At 39.6% G+C, this 21,443-nt stretch overlaps 2 protein-coding genes across 3 annotated transcripts; both read left to right on the top strand.

The window, feature by feature from the left end:
• Nucleotides 1-193: 193 nt before the first annotated feature.
• psme4a (proteasome activator subunit 4a) lies at nt 194-17,572 on the top strand. Of its 2 annotated transcripts, XM_033980263.2 has the most exons (48): nt 240-893; nt 1,426-1,566; nt 1,661-1,777; nt 2,240-2,296; nt 3,593-3,637; nt 4,252-4,401; nt 4,475-4,538; nt 4,616-4,690; nt 4,942-5,064; nt 5,147-5,239; nt 5,999-6,264; nt 6,391-6,577; nt 6,661-6,750; nt 6,828-6,892; nt 6,993-7,143; nt 7,238-7,336; nt 7,408-7,477; nt 7,551-7,618; nt 7,968-8,183; nt 8,601-8,758; nt 8,843-8,938; nt 9,015-9,070; nt 9,156-9,212; nt 9,310-9,365; nt 9,540-9,638; nt 9,718-9,780; nt 9,844-9,939; nt 10,025-10,156; nt 10,230-10,439; nt 10,519-10,655; nt 10,741-10,794; nt 10,882-11,011; nt 11,084-11,165; nt 11,248-11,401; nt 11,524-11,593; nt 11,672-11,797; nt 11,875-12,027; nt 12,092-12,196; nt 12,271-12,362; nt 12,427-12,558; nt 12,628-12,836; nt 12,939-13,024; nt 13,948-14,076; nt 14,283-14,438; nt 15,025-15,187; nt 15,285-15,418; nt 16,464-16,604; nt 16,692-17,572. In XM_033980263.2, exons 1-47 carry the CDS (start codon nt 697-699, stop codon nt 16,596-16,598), a joined length of 5,544 nt encoding a protein of 1,847 aa, XP_033836154.1. In that variant the 5' UTR covers nt 240-696; the 3' UTR covers nt 16,599-16,604; nt 16,692-17,572. The 2 variants fall into 2 exon arrangements, with proteins under 2 accessions (XP_033836155.1, XP_033836154.1); XM_033980264.2 differs by lacking the exon at nt 2,240-2,296 and having other exon boundaries at nt 194-893.
• Nucleotides 17,573-18,087: 515 nt separating this feature from the next.
• On the top strand, nt 18,088-20,913 carry gpr75 (G protein-coupled receptor 75). Its single transcript, XM_033979759.2, has 2 exons — nt 18,088-18,457; nt 18,740-20,913. The coding sequence occupies exon 2, from the start codon at nt 18,871-18,873 to the stop codon at nt 20,518-20,520; it is 1,650 nt and encodes a 549-aa protein (XP_033835650.1). The 5' UTR covers nt 18,088-18,457; nt 18,740-18,870; the 3' UTR covers nt 20,521-20,913.
• The last annotated feature ends 530 nt before the right edge of the window (nt 20,914-21,443 follow it).

Genomic DNA, 21,443 nt, shown 5'->3' with positions numbered 1-21,443 from the left:
CTGGATTTCTGGCCAGCTCCCAATTGAAATGTTTGAGATATGAAAATAGGGGAACCACAGTTAGTTTCGTAACACTCAACCCAGGACAAAAACAATAATACACGTGCTTTAAGTGGATTTCAGGTCATCCTATTTTAGTGCCAAAGGATAAGGTGTTTATAAAAAGCATGAATGAAGAGTTGCACCATGGGTATTGTAGTCAGTGGACACAAACGCTGTCGGTTGGTGCAGGCTGGGTGGCGTCTAGCGGCTGCTAAGCTGTAGTTGGATAAACCAGACGACGTTGACAGTCCTTGGGATATGACTGTGCTTTTGTAGTGCGGTGCTAACTTTAGCCACGCCGTTAGCAGGTTTGAGGTTTTTGGATTTATCTAGAGGACAGCAATTCTTGTAATAACTCATTCTGCTGATTGACTGAAGCGCTCTTACGCGTTTTTATTCTTCTCGATCGGAAATGATACTTGTTATGCTTTATCGGAAAGTGAGCTAACACAACTTGAGCTAAATGGCTACTTAGCGTGTCGGGAACTTGTGAATTTCATAACTTAGTCATCGTGGGCCATAACAATCCAGCAAGAGGACGAAGAAGGTGGTTAGCTTCAAATTGAAGAACAGTTCAGACGACACCAAGAGCCAAACTTTAGCGAAGTACAGTTTGTTAGCATCTTAGAGCTAGCAATTTTAGGATTTAATAATATGAAAACGGCACAGTGCGATACATTGGGATTTCTACCTCAAAAGGACATTGTATACAACAAACTTCTCCCGTATGCGGATAGGCTAGATGAAGAGTCCAATGATGTTTTGAGCAAAATTAAAGGTAATTTGGCCCGAGCCGTACAGCTCCGAGAAATATGGCCCGGTGTACTGTTCTGGACAAGGAAACTTTCCACGTAAGTATTATAGGATTTGTAGTTTTAATAAACCAACACAGAACTTACCGGCACAAGCACATCTTTTTATCATAGTGTTTTCATGATTATGAACTTAGAAGATGAACCCTTCTGTTTATGTGTTGTTTTGATGCCTGCACGCATGGAAGCTAATGAGCTAATGAGTAGTTGAAATACTGTTGATTTTCATAGAACTGATATCATAGGCACTTGCCACTTAGCTACAGTGATATTATAAATTCAACTGTTAATTATGTTTTCTAAACAAGTTTCGTGTGGCTGGGCCCTGTATAATCTGTGTCATTCATGCTGGCCTCATACTGTGAGTCACTGCCGGCTCAGAGTGGTGGAAAGTTTACAGCGAGATGACCCAGATCCTTGTGACTTGTATTTAACAGTTTACAAATCATGTTTGGATTTTGTAATGTGCAGAAAATGTGATTTATATAAATTTCATTCCTCATGAGTGACAAGCTACTTTACCTTTGTTTTAACAATATTATAAGGAAGTATTTCTCTTTACCATACAAAGGTATATGCGTCTGTATGGTCGGAAATTCAGCAAAGAAGACCATGTACTTTTTATCAAGTTGCTCTACGAGCTAGTAACGATCCCCAAACTGGAGATCAGTATGATGCAAGGGTTTTCTCGTCTTCTCATCAACCTCTTAAAGTAAGAGACTGCTACACCTTCGCACTTTATAGTATTAGCAGAGCTTTTGATTAGGAAATGATTCACCTTTTTTTTCCTGTGGTGTAATTTGTAGGAAAAAAGAACTGTTGTCGCGGGAGGACCTAGAATTACCATGGAGACCCCTGTACGAGCTACATGACAGGATCCTGTATTCAAAGACTGAACATCTGGGTCTCAACTGGTTTCCCAAGTACGTGCATAGTTTGCATATTCTACTTTCTTACTGTAAACGTTTTCTTAGCTCAGATAAAATATATATTAATTAATACTATTTCATTTTACCTTAAATGTATTTTTCACTACTTAACATAATGTTTACAGTATGCTCACATTTAGACCAGGAACATAGATATTTGCAGTTTATTCAAGGAATTACTTCAACACCCATGGAGAAAATCTGTGAAGCTCTTGCAGCCAGCAGTGCGAGGTGCTCTTTTATGGTGCTATGGGAACATTGTTTCTCGCATATTTTTGCATATCACATATTAATCATTATGATTTAAAACAAGCTGCTTTGGCTAAAAGCTTGCTGAATTTATTGCACATAAAATACATAGCTTATGAGCTATAAAGCTATTTCATTTAAGCTTTATTGTGATTGGCACTTTTTGCTGAATGCAATCTTTATTCCTTTGTCTCCTTTCACATTCAGCTCTCCTCGACCTCGTACATCCTCTAAAAACATAATGCTAAAATTGTTTCGGAGGTGGTAAGAAAACTATTCCTCCTTGTGTTTTACTTTGAAATAATCTTGTGGGGCACTTGTTTTTTTCTACAAATTGCATGTAAAATCACAAACTGGCCACCCATACGCAGCTTGTACACGGAACAAAACCGTTCATGATCAATGTTAACATTACACTCATATTGGAGACTGTCGCACTGCAGCTAACAGATTCTCAACCCTCTATCCCCTGCATCTACTCTGATAGGCTTCTCTGGGATCCCTTCTAATTTCACATGTGAGATGTATATTCATCTGCTTTGGATTATGTCCTAAATGAGTACTACAAAATTCAAAATCTTCAAACCAATGTAATGTTGCTTGTTGACAAAATCTGATGATTGGTGGTGGGCTGCAGCCTGGCAGATGTTTTAGGGGCTATAGGGATACAATAGTATGTTTTGTTTGTCCTCATCCTGTAATGTGCTGTGGTGAATGTCAGGCTCTGATACAAAGGTCATTGGAGATCCACTGCTCCTTTACCCTTAAAGTCTCACCCCTTAACAAAATACTGACCGACCCATTCTTGATTGTACTGAAAATGCATCAGATGTATTTGAAATGCATGAGTGTAACTGGTTGGTGTGATGTGGTCCTAATGTGTATTAAGCCAAATTTGTATCAAATCCAGTTTTAAAAACATGATGTGTAAGCAATGGATGAGTCAGACTGTCAGGGCATTTCCACCAAGGCATGGCTTGAGCTTGCATGTGAGCACATAGGTGGGATTCTCGGGCTGGGAGCTCAAAAGCTGTAGTTATATTGGTCATGGGCTTTCAGAGTGGTTATGTGACCTCACACATGTCATCCGTAAGATAACCTTGTCAGGGTGATGCTTAAGAAGATGAACTGGGAAGGCATCCAAAACAAATATGGGAATTCATGGGTTTCAGGCAAAGGATTCTATCCTGATTTGAAGGATTTTTCTTGATAAGGGTCATTTGTTGTTATCGCAAAAACAAATTTAAATCAAAGTATTATGTTTTGAATGGCAAAAGGTCCACACAAAATCATTCAAGCCAGAAAGGAATCATTTGTTTAAAACTCATCAATACAGAACCCATGCCAGTTACAACTAAATTAATCAGACAACTACAAACCCCAAGATGTTTACAGAGTGCAAAGGACTAGTACAAGTAGTAGTACAATGTGATAATACTATTTCAGGCAAGGCATGTTTTGAATTTTAGTATCAAATTAAGGCTTCACGTCAACCAAAGTTTGTGTACTGCATATTCTCAGTTGTAGGTAGGACAGTATTGACATCTTTTTCTGTTACAGCTCTGTGGAAAATGTGATCAGAGCACTGGTGAAAAACTGCAGGCCGTGAGTGTACACTATCTTGTATTTTGTTAGATTTTCTTAAATAATTATCACTATTTTTAAATATGAGAAAAAGCATGTATGAGATTTGCATTAGGTCACCATAGCGCTACAGATATCTCAGGGAGCTCTTGGACTCTCTTTGCTCTTACACAGATAATCCTATTATCTCATCTAATTCTGTCCTGCCTGAGAGTTTCCTGTTACTGTGAGACCAGCTGAAATACAGCAACAACACAAGTGTAGAAGTGTTGTTTTTTGGTTTTTTTTTTAAAACAAAACACAAGAAATTGGTATACTGACAATCTGTATACAAACATTTGTTCTTCTTGCCCCTGTAAGTAATCTTATTCATATGACTATAAACACAAGATCCATGGTTTAAATCTTGGCACAGTATCAGCTTCACCATTGCCAGTAGACAAGATGCTTGCTCACCCAATCAAACCCACTACCTAATACACATATACTTCTATATACCCCTGTATTTACCCATCTGCCCATCCAAATTCAACAGTCTATAACTGGCCATATGACTACACATTACGTGCTGTTCAGCTAATTATGAGAATCTATACATATTGTTGTCATCTAATCAGTTGTTTGCACCTACGCAGATATTTTTCGGACTCTGCGACTCAAGAGATGTTGGATGAGTGGAGACCTCTTTTATGCCCATTTGATGTCACAATGCAAAGAGCAATCAGTTACTTTGAGCTCTTTCTGCCCACAACTCTACCTCCAGAGCTGCATGACAAGGGTTTCAAGTATGACACATTGAATTACTGTGATTTGATGTATTCAGCAGTGAATGTGGTAAAGCAGTTTGTTTTTCATCAGGTTGTGGTTTGAGGAAATGCTGAGTTTATGGGTGTCTGTTCAGAACCTTCCGAGCTGGGAAGTGGTAAGATGAAAGTGGCCATGTTTTGTGAGTGAAGAACAAAGACTTAATCAGAATTAATCTGATATGCTTTTTTTTAGCATTTGGTTAGTCTCTTTGCTCGTCTGGCTAATGATAACATTGGCTACATTGACTGGACTCCCTATATCCCCAAGGTTGGTTTGTTTATTTACACTACTGTCTGGTATTTGTTGGGAGGTTTGCGAAACACTCATGTGAGACTACCACATGGTCATGGCTCCTCAAGTTTCCTTGTTGATCTGGCAGTTTAAAACTAGAAAGTGTGTTTCATCATATGTTATTTGGTGTCTTTCTTACTTGTTGTCTCTACATTTTAAAGGTCTACAAGCATATTATTTATTTGTTATAATATATTATTTTCAATACGATTTCTGCTTTATTTTAGATTTTTACAAGAATATTAAGAAGTTTGAATCTCCCTGTTGGTACCAGTCAGATGATGGTTCCAAGATACATCACCAATGCATATGATATCAACCATGCTGTTTTGTGGGTTTCTGCCTTATTGGTGAGCTTACGGTTTTGATGCCACTGTACTACAACTAACTATATGTAACTTTGTTGACTATCTATTTAAAATTGACTTTCAGGGTGGACCCGACAAAGAGGCACAAGCTCAGCTCAGTGGCCTTTTCAAAAGCATTACATCTTTCTTTCATCCTTCAAACCATGGTCGGTGGTTGGTAAGTGATTTGTACAGTGATTTGAATAGTTATATGGAAATATTATATCAGTCATATTAAGTAACTCATCACAACAAAAGAGGGCATTTATTTGAGGCCTCTGGCACTGTCAATGCTTCTAGTCTAATACTGATTCACCATGCTGGTTTAATGTGGCACATGGCAACAACTGTCATGCTAAGGTTGAGCATAGCTAGACATGCTTTTTCATAGGCCTCTTCTGTTGGTAATCTAGGTTTACAGCAGGTTTTGTTTTAGACATGCGAGTTAGCTCACAATGCTAATAAAGGTCACTGAAGGCAGATCTACATGCCGTTCTGTTTTGAGGAGCGCCCTCCATCACATCTGAAAGCTCAGGCAACAACATGTCCCACACTTGGCACTATTAATGGCACGGGCATGACTCTGTATGTTTATTTTTGGCTGTTACTTGGAAACATGTGGAAACCCCTTCTAAACTTTGTTTACAGGTGAAAGTGTTTTGTTATTGATTAATTTGAAAGAGTAAAACAATTATGGGTTTAATTTAATATTCAGCTTTTTGTCATCAGTATTATCCTTTCTTTCTTGCGGGGCTGTACCTTTTCTGTCAGCATTTGGACATTAGGGTTGGAACAAAGGCGAATCTAGTGTGAAATTGACACAATTTGTTCTAGAACGTTCTGCTCCATAACAAAAAATTCACACAACTTTTGATGTGTGTATTGTGTGTTTTCATGAAATGACGAAATGATCCTGAGTAATTTCTCTTTGTCATAGATGAAGCTGATGAAGCTGCTCCACAGACTCCCTGCTAGTGTCGTGCGCCGGCTGCACAGGGAGCGCTACAGAAAGCCCACCTGGCTCACCCCGGTCCCCGACAGTCACAAACTCACAGAGCAGGACATCACAGAGTTTGTGAATAGCATGATGGAGCCCGTTTTACTTGCTATGTTCAGTAAAACAGGCAGCCTTGATGCAGCCAAAGCTCTGCAAAACCTGGCTCTGATGCGACCCGAGTTAGTCATTCCACCAGTGCTGGAAAAGTATGTCCACTGTTAATTCTTTCTGCATTTTAAATAGATTTCACATCTCGTAATAACTTCACGCTCTAGAAACTGTGAAGAATTTGTTTTCTCATTAAACAAAGGCCTAATTGTACACTTGTGCAGGACCTATCCCGCTCTGGAGACGCTTACAGAGCCACATCAGCTCACAGCCACTCTGAGCTGCATGATCGGGGTGGCTCGCAGCCTAGTGTCCGGGGGCCGCTTCTTTCCCGAGGGTCCCACTCACATGCTGCCCCTACTCATGAGGGCTCTGCCTGGAGTGGATCCAAACGACTTTAGCAAGTGCATGGTACTTCCATCCGTCTACTCCTAAGGCTCATCCCAACTCTGCTGTTTGTGGTTGCAATTAAATGACTTCTTCTCTTCTCACAGATCACATTCCAGTTTATTGCTACATTTGTGACCTTGGTGCCTTTAGTTGACTGCTCCTTTGCTCTACATGAAAGAACAGACTTGACAGAGGTGAATAACTAATATGTGTGTTTTTTAAGAACTATTCTTTAAAACTGTATGCATGTAATTTTCACTTTTTCTGTTAGATTGAGCGTGAGATGTGCTCGGCCTCTGCTGAATTTGAAGATTTTGTCCTTCAGTTCATGGACAGGTGTGTGAATGTTGTTTCTCATATGAACACCTCTCTTCTTTAAAGTTTACCTGCCATAATTTGTTTATTAAGTATTACTAATACACTTTGGTCTCGGCAGATGCTTTGCCCTAATAGACAGCAGCACTCTGGAACAAACCCGAGAAGAAACGGAGACAGAAAAAATGACTCACCTGGAAAGTCTGGTGGAACTTGGCCTGTCGTCAACATTTAGCACAATCCTGACACAGTGCTCATTGGACATCTTTAAGGTCACTATACACACATTGATTCTAACATGGGACTTCTATGTATACATTATGTTCTTATGCAATGGTTTGCAACATTTTTGTTTTTTTTTAACAGGTGGCTCTGGAGAAGGTGTTTAACTTTGCAACCACTAACATCTTTGAAACACGTGTAGCTGGGAGGATGGTCGCTGACATGTGCAGAGCTGCATCCAAAGTGAGTGTAGTGTTAAATGCATAAGGCGTCATTTAGTTGTTTGCTTATTCTCGTCCTTTCTTGCATTGTAGTGTCATCCAGCTGAGGCTCTCAAGGTTTTTGTGCCACACTGTTGCAATGCCATCAATCAAATCGCAGTCCGTAAGTAAACTTTTTACCGTGGGGGAAATTAAGGTTTGTATTTTATGACAATTAAAAAACATTTCCTTTGCAGATGAGGAAGTGCTTAATGAGGAAGAGCTCGACAAAGAGTTACTCTGGAATCTACAGCTTTTGTCTGAGGTAGGGATGTACAGTGGACTGAATGAAGGATATGCTTGGGTCATTTTAATCAAGGTCAATCCTCATTTAGGAGAATGTATGCATGCGGTTTGGAACAGATTCTTTACATTTCTTTCAGTTAGATGGTACTGATTAAAAGTTTAGTTTAGCCAGTTCAACTTAGCCAATTTTATTTTATTGTTTATTTGAATAGGGACAGACACAGCAAACAGACAATTAACAGTAATCTGATGCAGGTAGCACGATATTTCCCAGCCCTAGTCTTAGGTGATTGCTCTCACTGACACTTGTCACTTTTCTTATTGTAAGTGAGTACATTTGGACATAACCTTTCATTTCCTCTATATAGGTGACCAGAGTAGATGGAGACAAAGTTTTGCCCTATCGTTCTGAGTTGGTACAGATTTTGCAGCTGACACTCCACCTCAAGTGTAAGCAGGGCTATACACTCGCATGCAATCTGCTGCACCACATTCTCCGCTGCACAGCTCTTATCTATCCCACTGAGTACTGCAGTGTGCCCGGAGGCTTTCACCAACCCATCAGTGACTACCTGCCTATAAAGGTACTTATCCTGGATATTCAGTTATTTAGACAATAGAATGTCCTTTGCAAAGAACAACATATCCTGTCTTTTTGTAGAAAGTGGTTTTGTATTACAGCAGTTTAAAATGTATGGGATGTGAGACATGTCTTGTATAAATTCAAATTCAGTCTTCTCTCAAATTTGAATGCTCCTTGAGTTGTTTACAGTGTGTACTCTGAACAGAATCCTGCTTTTAAACATTGTGGCAAATCTAATCACAGTCTTACTTCACAAATACATATTTCTACAAATGTGTGCAGCTCTAGACTTTGGGCCCATTACCAGAATTACTATTTCAAATCCTCAATGGAGAAACAATTGCCAGCAAAAAAAAAGTTTTTTTCATTTTAAAGTTAGGTGCTTTAGGTACTCAAAAGTAGTTTTTGTCTTTTAAAGGATTGGGGTCGTCCTGGGGATCTGTGGAAGCTGGACATTCGGTGGCATGTGCCCAGCGTTGAGGAGACTTCCTTTGCTTTTTACCTTCTGGACCTTATTCTCCAGCCTGAACTTCAACGCCTTCAGAGATTTGCCCAAGGAGAACAGGACTTAAGCAGGTATAATTCAATATTCTCAGTGTATGTGTATCCTATGAGCTGATCCTTTCAGTATCATTTACCAACTTTGTCTTTGTTTTCCAGAGATGATATTCTACAGAGCCTCACCATTATCCAGCATTGCCTCTTAGGCGCAGGAAGTCTCATGCCGCCTTTAAAAGGAGAGCCCATCCCTGACTTGTAAGCTGCATTTCAAATTTAATGTCATGTAAAAGACAATTTATGGAAGCTAAGCGTTATGTATGATTGTCCTCAGGGTCCAGAGTATGGTGAACCTAAATGAAACCACCTTTTATACAGGGATGGAGTATGGTATGGTCGTTTTATCCATGAAACATGTTCAATAATATATTTTATTGACTGTTTAATAATTATGCCATCTGATATTATATTTTAGATCACTCCAGAGAGAACTACAGAGATGCAATCTGCCGAGTGATGAGAAAGTTGCTGCGTATGTTTAAACTTTTTTTTAAAATTATTATTAATCTACCAGTTTACCAGAATTTTTTTGTAAACGGACCACTAATTTTTACCCCATGTGATTATAGATTACATTCTGGAGCACACAGAGGATGACACCAAGTCCCTCTTCTCCATCATCAAGGTAAGCCTGCTATGTAAATTAATTTAAAAATTGATTTTTAATCCTCAGTTTAAAAAAATGAACTTGTCCAAATGATAGTGAATTGTCATTCTTGTGTTTTGTAGTTCAATTGACCATGTTCTGGAGACTACCAAAAATGTTTTTATTCATGTGTATATATAACGTTTTTTTCAGATCATCAGTGACCTATTGCACTTTAAAGGTTCACACAAGCACGAGTTTGATTCCCGTTGGAAAAGTTTCAACCTTGTCAAGAAATCAATGGAAAATAGAGTGAGTATTTTTGTTATACTGTTTTAATATAGATCACTATTTCACACTGTCTCCTTTGAAAAAAAACTTGTTTCTACAGCTCCATGGCAGAAAGCAGCACATCAGAGCTCTGCTAATAGACAGAGTTATGCTTCAGCATGAGGTACTTATTTTTAATGGCTTAATTTGTATTTCTTGTATTTACTAAAAATTGTGCTGATTTTAGTTGCGAAAACTGACAGTGGAAGGTTGTCAGTACAGAAGTATTCACCAGGACCTGATGAAAGATCTGTTAAGGCTTTCCACAAGCACCTATAGCCAAGTAAGTTCTTACAACCAGTGAGTTCAATAGTGTAATGTAATATTCAAGTTTTGTTTTTTTATTATTATTATATATTATCTCGCAGGTCCGAAACAGAGCTCAAACTGTGTTGTTCACTGCACTGGGGACCTATAACTTCTGCTGCAGAGATCTGATTCCTCATGTTTTGCAATTTCTCAACCCAGACAACAGCAGTGTTACCCAGCAGCAGTTCAAAGTATCAAAGCTTTGTCTGTAGAAAACTAGAGGTTTCTATTTTTGCATCCTTATGACATTTCTTTCTGTTTCAGGGTGCCCTGTACTGCTTTCTTGGGAATCACAATGGTGTGTGCCTGGCCAATCTGCATGACTGGGATTGTATTTCATTGACATGGCCTGCTATTGTGCGGTCTGGCCTTAGCTCTGCTATGTCCCTTGAAAAGCCTTCAATCGTGCGCTTGTTTGATGACCTTGCAGATAAAATCCATCGTCAATATGAAACTATTGGCATCGACTTTGCTGTACGACTACTATTCATAATGATCGTACATTTACATTCACTAAAATATCTATATGATTATTAACTTTTTACACATGCAGATTCCCTCTGAGTGCTGTGCTGTGGCCAAGCAGCTTATGGTCACTGCAGCCCCTGTGCCCTCTGAGCCTATTCCCACAGATGAGAATGTAGCCGAAGGTTTGCAAAGACAAGAACAGAAGAACACTGAGTCTGTGCAGTGAGTCAACTCTTCTACTAACCTTCGCCATTATTTCAGTGGCATTTTCTTCAATATGCTAAATAAAACACGTCATGTTTTGTAGGAAATATAATCAGCTGATTGTTGACCTGCTGGACAACTTGAGCAACAGAAACTTGTAGGTCAATGTATTTTTGGGCTGATGAGTTGTCAGTTGTTTGTTGTTTTAGTTCTTATTGCCTTTGACATCTTTTTTTTTTTCCAGGCCCTGGAAATTTGAACACATTGCAATTGGCTTTTTGTCACTGTTACTGAGAGATGACCAACAACTCCCACCAGCTGCTATCACTTTTTTTGTTAAAAGTCTCAATCATGACTCGCTGTATGTTCGGAAGGTTGGTTACAGAGTTTGGTTAAAGAATTTATTAAAGATTTGTATTTGAAACATTACATTTTCTCTCCATTAGGTGGCAATATCAGCTGTGGCAGGAATCATGAAGCAGATTAAGAGACCACATAAGAAAGTCTCAGTCACTCCATCTAAGCTTTGTAAGCACTGTCTATAATATAGTTGATCTGCTGCATTTTATTTTCTTTACATTTACATTTTGTTTTGTCAAATTTGCTCTAGGTGAGATCAAGGATACTAGCAATATTGTAGCAGGTGACCGGGCAGACAACAAGTGGCTTCAGTATGACAGCAGCAGTTTGCCGGTCACACAGGAGTCCTGGGACAAGTGTGTGTTTGTGGAAAAGACTCACTGGGGATACTACTGCTGGCCAAAGTGAGATGCTGAAAAGATGAGACACCAAATACTAAAAAAATACCCAAAGTTTACAAACAAACAAACACTTGCATACTTTCTTGTGATTTCTAATATGTTTGTATGTATGTTTTAAACTTTAGGGAGCTGACAATGTATGCACCGTCAGAAGAGCAGCCCAAACAAAACCTTACTAGAGACGAAATGACCGAGGTAAATGCACAGTCATAATTTGCAAAATGGCAGTGTTTGTCTATTATAATTGTAACAATTGCTGTTCTGTCATTACAGCGAGAACAGATTATATATGACCATTTCACAGACCCTGCCTTCATCAGCCAGTTCATTGAGTTTCTGTCTCTGGAAGACCGAAAGGGCAAAGACACATTCAGCCCACGACGATTTTGTTTGTTCAAAGTGGGAATCCTAAATAAATACATTCATGTTATTATTACAAACAGGAAAAAGTAAAAATTGTTCTTTGTTTTTGTCAGGGTTTATTCCGCAACTTTCATGATGCCTTTCTGCCATTGCTGCAGCCGCACATGGAGCGCCTTGTTGCAGACTCCCATGAGAGCAAACAGCGCTGCGTGGCAGAGATCATTTCTGGTTTGATCAGAGGCTGCAAACACTGGAGCTATCCAAAGGTACAGTTGAAAGTGATGCTTAAAATTTTGAGATATAAAATGCTTAATCTTGACAAATTTTTAGGTTGAGAAACTCTGGACAATGTTGTGTCCTTTACTACGCACTGCTCTGTCAAATATCACAATAGAAACCTATGCAGACTGGGGCACTTGCATCGCTACAGCTTGTGTAAGTTTAGGCCTAGTCCTTTACATTCTAGCAGCAAGCAACTTCAGTGTCACAATGTTTTTTCTCTCATTTAGGAGAGCAGAGACCCACGAAAACTGCACTGGCTCTTCGAGATGCTCATGGAGTCTCCTGTGAATGGAGAGGGGGGGTCCTTTGTGGATGCCTGGTAAACGCAACATAAATTATCAAAAATATATTAACTGGAAAAACTAACACATTCTTTTCCCCAGTCGCCTGTATGTGCTGCAAGGAGGACTTGCTCAACAGGAGTGGCGTGTTCCTGAGCTCCTACACAGATTGCTGCAATATTTAGAGCCCAAACTTACACAAGTCTACAAAAATGTGCGAGAAAGAATTGGCAGGTAAGATATATCGAAAAATCCATTGACATTTGTTTTAATTTAATGTAAAAAATTTTTTTTTCCTCTTAGTGTCCTCACTTACATCTTTATGATTGATGTGAATCTACCATTCACCAAGCCAACCATGTCTCCACGCATCTGTGATTTTACTGAGCGAGTTTTGTTGCGACTGAAGCCTCTGACTGAAGGTGATGAAGAAATACAAAATCATGTGATTGAAGAGAATGAGGTGGGGGAACAAGATGAGAGGACCCAAGCGATAAAACTCTTAAAAACAGGTGGGATTATTGTAGTAACTGCCCATTTGTATCAAGACCGTTCTAAATGCTATTAGCGTTTAATGACTCTAGTCTAAACAAAACCCTTTTCCATGCCATCAGTATTGAAATGGCTGAAGGCGAGTGCTGGGCGGTCATTCTCCACTGCTATTACAGAGCAGTTACGATTCCTTCCTTTGCTCTTCAAGGTGAGCACTTTTTCCTGTCCTGTTTGTTGTACATTATACTTGATCATGAGACTTAGGTAAGGTGTAATCCCGCCTTCGTCCAGGAGTTGGTCAATGTAGAGATGGTGTCAATGGTGGTCATATGGACATTGTTTTTTGCGATTGAGATGTTTTGGCTCCCATCCAGAAATCATTTTCAATTTTGTACTTGATCACTTATATTTCTGAGTGATTAAGTAAAAAATGTTAACGTTTCTACTTGACGTTTAGGGGTGTAACACCTTTTTTCCTGTGGTGTGACATGCCTTTGCAGCAAAATCCAAAAATTATATGAAAAAATAAATTAGCTCTACAACAATTGTAAGAATGCCATACCACAAGCATTGTAACAATTTTTGTGCAGCTCTTTTAATTTGAGACATTTTAACTTGCCCTGCGATGTGACCTATCCTGTCACCCTGCTGAACAGTCAATACAAATTTGCTATGTCAAAAAATTCTGATAAGTTACATAATATGTCTACAGTGCTAATTTAATGATTATGTAACTGTCCCGTCTTAACGAATATATTTTTATCAATTAGAATTGTATTTTACTCAGGAAATACAGCTGTCAAACCATAGGATGTCAAACTGGCTCAAGTTCAGCATTTTTCTGAAAAGTTGTATTTTACAAAAATTAGTATATGATTATTTCTTTTGACTTGTAGCTTAAACATTTAACCCATGAGCTCTTCCTCGTGCATATATGCCAGCTCTACACCTGTTTTTTGTGTAACTGTCTTTTTTTGGTACTGTTATTAAATAATGTATACATACTTCCTTTTGTGTCAACACCTTTATGAATCTTTATGTCTCTGACACAAATTCATCTAAAGTGATGACACTAAAAATGGGTATCACGTCAATATATAATTTATACTTTACTTTTATCCCTTGTTTTAGATTGCTCCAGTTGAGAATGATGACAGTTATGATGAGCTAAAACGTGATGCAAAGACATGCCTTTCTCTAATGTCTCAGGGGCTGCTCTACACAGAGCAGGTCCCCATGGTTCTAGAGGTGCTGCGGGAGGTGAGTCAGCCTACTTTAACACAATACTGACATCCAGCAGGAGGAAACCATATCAGGCCAAATAGATGCCAGCGTATAAACATAAATATATTACTTCAGATTATGATCACAAGCTATGCTATAACCATCAAGTGCATGTTGTTGCATATCTGATGTAAATGTACAGGTAAAGCCCTGTCCTGAACCTTGTATGTAACCTGTTGCAGATTGCTGGCAGTAATTCCTGGCATGCTCGATACACTGTGCTGACATATCTTCAGATAATGGTTTTCTATAACCTGTTCACTGTCATGAGCGACGAGGAGATTGTGAACAGTATCCGGGGACTGGTGATCAAACTTCTGGAGGATGAACAACTAGAGGTAAAGTACATTTGTATAAATAATGGGAAAACGATGTGGCTCACTAAAACCACATTCACTAATGTAAAAGCACATGACAGTCTGATTATATAATAGTTGGCCCAGTATTTGTTGTAACCTGCTTGTTTATGCTAGTGGTGCTCATAGTGTCTAGCTTCACTGGTGATTCAGCACTCTCTCTCTACCCTCTGTCTCTTTTCTTGTTGCTATGGAAACGGGAGGCTGCAGTGATCTGTTGCTATGGCAATCATGTTCAGATTGAAAGAAGATAAGGGACATAGGGAAGGAAGATTGGGAGTGGAAGGAGTCAAATTTCTATAGGAGTGACAAGTGCTTTTTAAGATAATTAAAAAGGTTAAAAATATGTAACCATTTAAAATGCTTATAAAGGACTCAACCTCCTGTACTGTGTGGATTGGGATTAAAACTTTTTACTAGTTTGTAATATATTTAAATCCAATAAATTGATAGCAAAGATGTATAAAAACTAAACAAAAATGTCCAAATCATGTCAGCAAACTACTTCAGATGCATTACTTATCACAGAGACACAAGAAGAGACAGTTTATTCATTTAATTTTTACAGGTTAGAGAAATGGCTGCGACTACACTCAGTGGCTTTCTACAGTGCAATTTTCTATCAATGGATGGCCCAATGCAAGCTCATTTTGAAGCTCTCTGCAAGACACGATTGCCAAAAAAGAGGAAGAGGGAGCTTGGTGCTATGGTGGACCCTATACCTTCAGCTGGTAATATGTGTTTAATGTTGTCTTTTCAGCCGTGAGGCAATGTTTTTTTTTTTTTTTTTTTTTTTTGCTTTTTTAATTATGTCTTATGTTCTTCTAGATCTGGTACGACGCCATGCTGGTGTCCTTGGACTGAGTGCATGTATACTCTCCAGCCCGTATGATGTCCCCACCTGGATGCCTCAGCTGCTAATGGACTTGAGTGCTCACCTGAATGATACCCAACCTATAGAGGTACAAACTTGAAACATTTAATATTCATATATACTACCAGTGAAAGGTTTGGACACAAGTATTGTATTTTTTTCTTTAAGTTATTTTATATACACAGAAGACATCGGATATATGCAGCAAGATATACAGAATTAAGTAGTAAAGAAAAAAAGTGAATTTTTTTTTTTTTTTTTAGATTTTATATTCAAATCCTCATAGTAGCCATTGCTTTTTTGAGAGCTCTGCAAACTTTATGATAAATTCACATGAAATGGTTTTCACTTCACAGCTGTGCTTTATCAGGGTCATGAAATGCCAAAACTGCAAACCAGGGTTTAGGGACTTTTTGAAAGCTAATTTAAAGACCTTTTTATTTAGAAAAGCTTACTGCTGATATTTTTAGCTTTTAGCAATTAGTATTTTAAAGTTATTTTTATTGTAGCACTCTGGGACTCTGTGTAATGAAGAGGGCATTATAAATACAATTTATAAATGTGTCATTCATAGTTTTGATGCTTTCAGTGAGAATCTACTATGTAAATAATCATGGAAATAAAGAACCATAAATGAAAAGGTGTTTCCAAACTTTTAACTGGTAGTATATGTGTGTGTATTTTTATTTATTTTTTACTCCTTCATCAATATGTCTATGACAATAGCTGTCTTGAAGCAAACATAGATGACAAACATGACTACATGTAGTCATGTTTTGTGCAGTTATCTTATCACATTAAAGTGTTAAAATAAAGCTTTGTGTGCACTTTTTACGTAGCAGGTCAGGCAAATCAAAATATTGGCCTTAGCTGGAAATTTAAGGTTGATATTTGAAAATCAAAAAGGTGCAAATATCTGCCCAATGTATCAGCCAACTGATATCAGTCTGTCTACATATACATATCCTACATGTACATATCCACATATCTGTGCATATATACACATAGAACTTCACGGGTCTGTATTTCTGTATCCATTCATGTTATTTTAATAACTATATATTTTGGTAATTATAAATTAGGTGTTCATGAATACAATACTTGTATCTGTAAAGCATGTTATTTTCTCCCAGATGACTGTGAAGAAAACCCTCTCAAACTTCAGGCGAACGCACCATGACAACTGGCAACAGCATAAGCAGCAGTTCACCGACGATCAGCTCCTTGTCCTGACTGACCTGCTTGTGTCCCCCTGTTATTATGCTTAATACCAGGTAATTAGATTTCACTTTGAAATAGACCCCCAATAATGATTTAATTTTAAAACTTTAGTCTCTTGAAGTGTTGTTAATATTTTACAGCGCCATACAGACAGCCCTGTGATGTATCTGGGAGCGGGGAATCATCCGGAAAAATAATTAAAAAACAGTACTGAAATGTGACACATGGACTGAACAGCTTGTTGATTTGTATGTATCTAGTTCATTTACATTTCTACTATACTTAATATTTAAGGATTAATCATTGCAGGTGTGAAAGACCTGCAGCTTGTAATATTATTGTACAGTGTTTTCCTCCTTTTTATCTTGTGTGCATGTGCACAAAGGAGTGTGTGTGCATTCTGGAGATGCTTGAAGACATCTGCCGGTGTCCCACACATTTCTCAGGATTGTATCCAACTCTGAGCCAACACAATGTCCAGTGAAGGACATCCTCTTTACTTCCAATAGTGAACCTGCACACAATGTTTGTGTGTCTGTTTGATCTATACATACATATGTAGGCATATGTCATGCTATAGCAAATATGCACAAACATATTTATTATTTATTTTACTTTTTGAAGTGCTAAAGATTTTTTCTGAAACTATGTAGTTGATGTACTGTTCAAATCATTTAGACTACTTTCATGTACTTTTTGCGATGAAGGGAGAGGACATGCTCCCCTCTGCTGTGCTGTGTGATGTTTGCAGTGAGAAGCACAGATCTATAACCATTATGTGTCTCGGTGCAAAAACGTAACCAAAATGCCTGTTCCTGAGTTCTATGGAGTATGAATATTTTTTCTAAAAACTCTGACAATAAACTGTGTTGGTTTGTTTTCCCAGATAACTTGAAACAGTCTGAACATAGATGAATTTAGGACCTCACTTATGTATAGCATAGTGCCAAATCTGCAGTGACTTTTTTTAGATGGAATGTTTGCTCATTAAATGTTATAATAAAGTTTGTATCAAGCTTTATTTAGTTGTTTTTGTGGGTCTTGTGTAATTAATTTGTCTAAAATGCTACAAAATAACCATGGCCAAAGGTCTGGGGAGATGCTCATAATACATCTTGGTTGATTCGTGAGCACACCTAGATTCTCTTATAGCCTGTGTTGCAGCCTGTGGCACATGATTATGGCCTGCGTTAAAAATTAATGCCTATAGAAATTCATCATTCATACTTGTTGCCTAGCAACTTGTTGAGATGCTGTTAAGGACTGCAGCACCGCAAACTAACCATTGCGTTACTCTGTCAAAGGGGCTAGCTACTACAAATCTACTATATATATTTTGAAACACTATATTAGGAGAATGTTATGGCCTCCTTTGAGATAAAGAAAAATAAAGCCTACAGGGGGTGGTATTTATAATTGCCTATGTAACATATATTTCAGTCAAAGCAGTTAGATTTCTCCTGTAACGATCAGATCTATGCCATCTGTTTTTTTCTTGATGACATTGTAAGGCGAGGTTTTATTTTCCACATGGACTAGCATCTACCTGAATGCAGTGGTTATGCTCATGCCTGTAGCCTACGTAGGCAGTGACTTCATACTCATTTTTCAGCGCACGTCCAGCAGCCGTCGCTCCGACACAAGAATGGGTCCGTTATATCGCCAAGAAAACCCAAAGAAGCCGTCACATTCTGTTTTAAATGTGTTTAATGACTACGCATTTGGAGAAGTGTGTCTTTTTTTGCCAACATCCGCGCCAATGCCGCGTAATTTTGCCGGATTCGCTCTGAAAACACGGGAGATTTTTTCTTCTCCAAAAGACGCGGTGCGTTTACTTGCGGCTTGAAAATGAAGATAAATGGAGAAGGTTTCAAATAACTATGACGGATGCGACTGATTTCACATGGTACGTTTTGTTCTGTTATTATTATAAGCGGTCATTGGTGCCTGTAAGGTGCTTGTGCAGCAAATCTAAATAAATAGACTTGATCTGTAGTCTGCTGTTTGCTGGGGCGCGTTATGGAATAATTGCGGTGGCGCATAGCTACAGCGGCTCTACACGTAGAGCCTGTGTAAAATTGACGTATGCAGACCGCTAATTGTCGATATACGTGACGTGATTAATAAAAGCTTTAAGCACTGTGCGTTTCTTTATGCATAAAATAACGATTACTTTTCTGTGTTTTAGCATCCACCGGTGGCTATGGTGCCCGAGCCAGAGCTGCAGGAGCTGAAAACGTGTTTTTTTTTTCTTCTTTTTATGTAAGAAGGATGTGAAAAAAAAACAGCCAGTAGAATTCAAAAGAAGAACAACATAAAATGAACACCACTGTCCCACCCCCAGAGCTGGTGGGTGTGCCAAGGACACAGAACCTGAGCATTCCTCCTGGAGCTTTGAGCTCACCGGCCCTGACAGGATGGGCCGTCATCCACACTGCCACCTTAACGTTCTGCTCTTTCCTCCTCATTGTCATCTTTTGTCTGGGCTCTTATGGGAATCTGGTTGTGTTCCTGTCTTTTTTTGACCCAGCATTTCGCAAATTTCGAACTAACTTTGACTTCATGATCCTCAACCTGTCTTTTTGTGATTTGTTCATCTGCTGTGTGACCGCACCTATGTTTGCGCTGGTGCTTTTTCTGGATGCCAGTGGAGGGGACGGAGTGTCCAAAAGTTTCTGCTTTGCCTTCCATCTGACCAGCTCGGGCTTCATCATCATGTCCCTGGAGACTGTGGCTGTCATTGCTCTGCATAGACTGCGCATGGTATTGGGGCAGCAGCCGAATAGAACTGCTTCTTTCCCCTGTACCCTGGCCCTGACTGCCCTTTTGTGGACCTCCAGCTTCACCATGGCGGCTCTGCTGACCATGAGGGCCTATCCGCGCAGAGATGGTCCCTGCCTCCCTCACTTCGGTCAGGGGAGTGGCCAGGCCAGAGTGGTACTTTATATTTACCTGGCAGACTTCGCCTTTTGTGTGGCTGTGGTGTCAGTGTCCTACCTCATGATCGCCCAGACCCTGAGGAAGAACGCACAAGTGAGGAAGTGTCCCATCATCAGCGTGGACGCCACCTGCCCCCCGCCTCCTCCACCGCTCATTGCAGCAGGGTTTGAGAGCATGCAGTGTGGCGTTCAGGGCCCCTCTCTCTATCGGAACCAGACCTATAACAAGCTGCAGAATGTTCAGAATCGCTCCTTTGCCAACAGAAACCATCCTGTTGTGCCAGGGGCCGCAGCAGGAGCTACATGCTGTCAGCTCGTGTCCACAGTCAACCTGGCCACAGCCAAAGACTCCAAAGCAGTGGTGACATGTGTAGTTATTGTATTTTCTGTGCTGCTATGCTGCTTGCCAATGGGAGTTTCACTGGCACAAGATGTGCTGTCTCCAGAGAGTAACTTTACTCATTACCAGTTTGAACTGTGTGGGTTTGTCCTAATTTTTCTCAAATCAGGCATTAATCCCTTTGTGTACTCTCGCAACAGTGCGGGCCTCCGCCGCCGCGTCCTCTGCTGTTTTCAGTGGGTGGCACTGGGTTTTCTCTGTTGCAAGCAAAAGACCCGCCTTCATGCAATGGGAAAAGGCAGTCTGGAAGTGAACCGTAATAAGTCGTCCCACCATGAGACCAACTCGGCCTATGTCCTGTCACCAAAGCCACAGAGAAGGCTAATTGATCAGGCGTGTGGTCCAAGCCACTCCAGGGACTGTGTAGGCAGCCCTAAAGGCACCGGGGCACGCAAACCCCGTCCCCCCAGCACCTCCACGCCCATCAACACCCGCATCGAGCCCTACTACAGCATATACAACAGCAGCCCATCTGCTGGGCCCAGCTCACCCACCAGCCTGCAGCCTGTCAGCTCACAGACATTTGCTTTTGCTAAGTCTTATGTAGCTATGCACTACCACACCCATCAAGATGCACTACAGGACTTTGACAGCACCTCTGTGCATCAAATCCCCATTCCCTCCGTCTAAACACACATCTGGTGTTATGGATCAATACAGGACTCATCTCACTTTAGGTACCAGGATATAAACACACAAGTGGTGGTAGAGAGTTGAATAATACTCTTTGAAATGGAACTCAAAATGTATTCTGTTCTCGGTTCAAACTTTCTAGTGCATTTTCACTCAAGACTGTGCTGTGCACGCATGTGCCATCTTTAATGCAAGACTTTGGTTCAAAATGCTGCAGAGTATGAGCTGATTTCTGTGCTGAGCCCTGAAAGCAGTTGCTGTAGTGACCGTGTTATGAAAACCTGCACACGTCCTCACATGGCTGACAATGGCATGTGGATGGAGGGACATTTGCTTCTTAAATGTTTGTGATCCTAAAACTTTTTAAAACAAATAAATGTTTGGCAAATGAAAGGTGGTCATCCTTAAATTGTTTAATGTTCTGTGTATTTTTCCTGTTAATGTTTGTCTTATAGCATTGCCAATATTGTGTTGACTGCAGCTGTACTGACAAAACATGAAACCTTGCTTCTCCAGCCCTTCAGCACCCTCTGGTGGCTTAATTATAATCCATTCCATAGTTGTAGATGCAGAAATTCAGTTTAAAGGTAGCAACTGTTGAATTTTCCTGTGTGTCTTTCAATTGTACATAGATATGCTGAATTCAAATATAGAATATAGATTTTAAAAGATATTAACACTTATATTGGTTCTGAAGCTGATTTCTAATCAGAGAAAACTCCTCCCTTTAAGTTGCCAGATTCAGTTTGCAATGAACCTAAAAAGGCCCTCTACAATGCTATGTACCTAATACAATATATGACAGATACTGGCATCATTGGTTCAGTTGAGTGAATTGCTGCTTTTAAACCTATTGGAGCAAAGTAAACGCAAAGAGTAAAAAGCCTATGGACCAGACCTGGATGACTGGGGGATTACAC

The sequence above is a fragment of the Periophthalmus magnuspinnatus genome, chromosome 15, assembly GCF_009829125.3.
Source record: "Periophthalmus magnuspinnatus isolate fPerMag1 chromosome 15, fPerMag1.2.pri, whole genome shotgun sequence".
NCBI classification, from domain to species: Eukaryota; Metazoa; Chordata; class Actinopteri; order Gobiiformes; family Gobiidae; genus Periophthalmus; species Periophthalmus magnuspinnatus.
The sequence above is the reverse complement of the archived record's forward strand: the minus strand, read 5'-3'. Positions and strand labels throughout refer to the sequence as shown.